This window comes from Sciurus vulgaris (genome assembly GCF_902686455.1).
Source record: "Sciurus vulgaris genome assembly, chromosome: 11".
NCBI lineage: Eukaryota > Metazoa > Chordata > Mammalia > Rodentia > Sciuridae > Sciurus > Sciurus vulgaris.
In genome coordinates this window covers 25,063,104-25,066,630 of record NC_136472.1, presented here as the reverse complement: position 1 = coordinate 25,066,630, position 3,527 = coordinate 25,063,104, and the positions used below count along the sequence as shown (strand labels likewise).

The window sequence follows — 3,527 nt, the reverse complement described above, 5'->3', positions numbered from 1 at the left end:
ACATGCTTAATTGTTATTTATATATCTTCTTTGGTTATTTGTCTCATTCTTTTGCTCATTTTGAGTTATTTACTACTACCGAAAGTTGAGTTTATTATTTATCCTGCAAACAAGTCCTTTCATAAGTTTTATGATTTGCACATAGTTTGTCCCCATGTGTGACTGACTCATCTTTTCACACTCTCTCAAAAAAAGTGTGAACAGTGGAATTCATATTTTTTTTAGATCAATATCTTACACTTTATAATATAATACACTCACATTTATACACAAGTTTGTGTTTACAGGTACAAAAGGCAAAGAACTGCAAAGGATCTAAGCAACTGCATCATCAGTTACATTCAACAGAGTTAATACTGTTGCCCTGCTCCCCATTTTCTAAACCTGGAAGGAAATAATAAACGCCATCCAACCTGGACTTCACTGTTAGAAGTTGGAGACTGCGTGCAGCTCGGCTCAGAGCTGAACTGAGACTCCATTGTGTTCCAGGCCAAATCGGCTAGAAGAAAGTCATCCATTGTTGTTTGAGTTTCATTGCTGGTGAAGAACAAGCTCCCCAGGGTTTCAAAACCTGGTCTGTGTTTCTGTGCTGTTCAACTGAACTTTGCTTTCCAGAGGAGATAGGTTTTTAGCAGCGGAGATTCCCTCAGTTTGGGTCTCTGTGTCTGATGAATCAGTGCTCATGGAAAAGCTGGAGTGTTTCAGGATGCTGCTGAGGGGCAGATGAGGGCTACTGTCTAAAAAGAAGTTTAAGTCTGTCTGCGTTTGCGTGTCAAACATCTCAAGGCCTAGGAAGTGAGAACTTCCCCTGTACCCATAGGGCTGGACAGATGTGTCTGCAAGTAAGAAGTCAGTTTGGGTCTCTATGTCCAGTGATTCCAAGACTGGTTCAGCGTTCATGGTGCTAAGTTCACTCTCTTCAGTTTGAGTCTGAATATTTGAAGCTGAGAAGAACTCTTCAATATTAAAATCTATTCCAGGATTCTGGGTTGAGCCAGATGGCAGCTGGGTGTCAGGCCCGGGGTTTGTGTCAGACAAAAGACTACGGTTATCCAATGTCTGATCCGGAAGATTACGTGACAAGATGTTTTCTAAATCACTTAATAAGTCTCTGGTTTGGATCTGATTATCTGTCATGTTCTGTGAAGGAAGCATACTATTCTGTGCACTGAAGCTCAAAATGGGCGCAGATTTCTCAATATCTTGATTTAAAGTCTTAGGGTCATTCTGAGGTAACAAACCACGAGTTACTGTATCTGCTATTAAGCTGCTGCTTATAATATTGTCTGCAGGAACACTGTAGGATGAATGGACACTCTCAAAAATGTCTCCACGCATTCCAGCTTGGTCCATCTGTACTTGGCCACCTGGGGCACTTTGCATTTCACTGGTTTGGGTTTCTCTGGAAATCCCGCCTGGTTGATAGCAAGTGTCCATGAACGCATCAGTCTGAGCAGCTATAGATGAAGTTATCTTTGAGCTGGGCAGAAGCGTTTGGGTTTGAACACTAATGGGAAGGGACACTTGAGAATCAAATGACAGATCAGTCTGAGAACAAGATGACACAGCAGAGTCAGGGCCAATCCACTGTGCAGAAGGTAGGAAGTACATTGATTGAAGAAATGCTGTTCTTCTGACATGTGTTCCCCAGTTCTTGTAAAGGATTAGACAGATTTTTACCCAAGTTCACTTGAACACCAGTACTAACTGGCTCAACAACAGGATTTAAAATTTTTGAAAGAGGTAGGCTCTCCTTAAGAGAGCAAGCCTCTGACTCTAGGCCGAGGATCAGGGTTCCTACTGACAAGGGCACCAAGTGCACAGTACCTGTGGTGGAGCCCTGATCCACATCTAACACCACAGGCTGGGCTGAAGAGTCGTAGGCACAAAGACAGGCACAGGAGAGAACTGCATGATCCGAAGCTTAACCAGAGCCACTTTGGGCTTTGGTAGAAGCAACTTCTGAGTACATCTCGGGGGTGTTGCGACACTCCACTTTCTGGCATTAGAGCTGCAAGAATCTTCGAAAGAGGTTATTAATTTTATTTCTGAAGTTTCTAGTCCTTGAGCATCTGGTCGAGGGGTGGGTTGGGTGCTCAATGGTTCAATGGTCTTATTAGATAACTTCTGGTTTTGTAGGTAGTTTTCCATTTTCCTTTTTTTACTAGGTGGATCCCTGTGTTCTGCAGGGATCTCGTGACCAGTTGGGTAGATGTGAGACTGTAATGCCGTTTTGCTGGCATAGGGACAGCCGCATGTGCACTGGAAGGTCTTGCCACAGTCCTCCGCGTGCCTTTTCAAGTCCCACTTAGTACCATAGGAATTGCTGCACTTGCTGCATTTATGCTTCTTCTCGGCATGCATTTTCATAAAGTGCTGTTTGACAAGAGATAACTGAGAAAATGGTCTGTCAGGACCTCTAGGACATCCTTCAATTGGACAACAGTAGAATTTTGGTGTGGTTTTCAAATCTTTTCTTATTGTTGGATTTACTATGCCATCCTGGAGGCGGTGGCTCTTGACCAGGTGCATGTTGAGCGCTGGGCTGTTGGGCAGGATCTTGCCGCAGCCGCGCACCGTGCAGAGGATGTTGGTCCGCAGCGCCCGCGGCAGCTCGCTCACGGACGGCTGGATCAGCTCGCGCGCGGGCGGCGCCGGGGCCGCTGGCTGCTGCCGTGCCGCTGCGGGCCGCAGCCGGCTGCCCCTCAGCCACGACCCCAGGGTCCCCCACGGGCCCGAGGCGGCGGCGGCGGCGGCTCCCCAGGCGGCCTCTGGGACAGGAGGAGCGCCCGCCGCCTCCGAGGCCGCCGTGGCTCCCGCACTGCGCCGGACCCGCTCACCAAATTCATCATTTTTTATGGAGTGCAATACATTCTCTTCTGTTGATCATGGTTTTATTGTCATATTTAGGAAAACTTTGCCCGACTCAACATGACAAAGTTTTTCTCTGATGATCCTCTAGATATGTTATAGTTTTAGAATGTTTAAGTCTCTGAACCATTTTGGGTTCAGTATTGTTTATGTTGTGAAGTACTAATCAAAGTCCATCTTTGCAAATTAATATTCAATTATTCCCTCACTACTTATTGGAATACTGCTGCTCTAAATTGAGTTGCTTCCTGCACTTTTGTCTAACTCACTGGAAGTGTGTCGATTTCTGAACTATCTGTTCTGTTTCATTAACCTATGTGTGTCCCATCTCCAACACTTCATGGTGTGTATGGAAATCCAGCAGTGCCAGTCCCGCAACCATGTCCCTGTTCAAAATGATTTTGGCTATTCTCGTTCTTTTGTTTTTCCATGCAATTTTTTGAAATAGCTTGTCAGTTCTTACAAAGAAGAATTATTGAGTTGTTATTTAGAATTTCTTTGAAGTATGGATCAAGTAGAGGAGAGTTGAGATCTTGGCTCATCTTCCAATTCATGACCGTGTCTTTGTTTCCCCACATATTCAGTTCCTTGAATTTCTTTCATCAGTATTTTTGTAGTTTGAACATATTATAGCTCATGGTAATACAGCATATATG

General features: G+C 44.8%; 1 protein-coding gene across 1 annotated transcript; it reads right to left on the bottom strand.

The window, feature by feature from the left end:
• Window positions 1-426: 426 nt before the first annotated feature.
• On the bottom strand, window positions 427-2,644 carry LOC306638867 (ATM interactor-like; the record flags this gene model as incomplete). Its single annotated transcript, XM_079102284.1, is given in 5 exon segments — window positions 427-456; window positions 462-573; window positions 575-1,606; window positions 1,608-1,881; window positions 1,884-2,644. Coding segments are annotated over 5 exon segments (2,097 nt in total). The 5' UTR covers window positions 2,533-2,644.
• Between the last annotated feature and the right edge of the window lie 883 nt (window positions 2,645-3,527).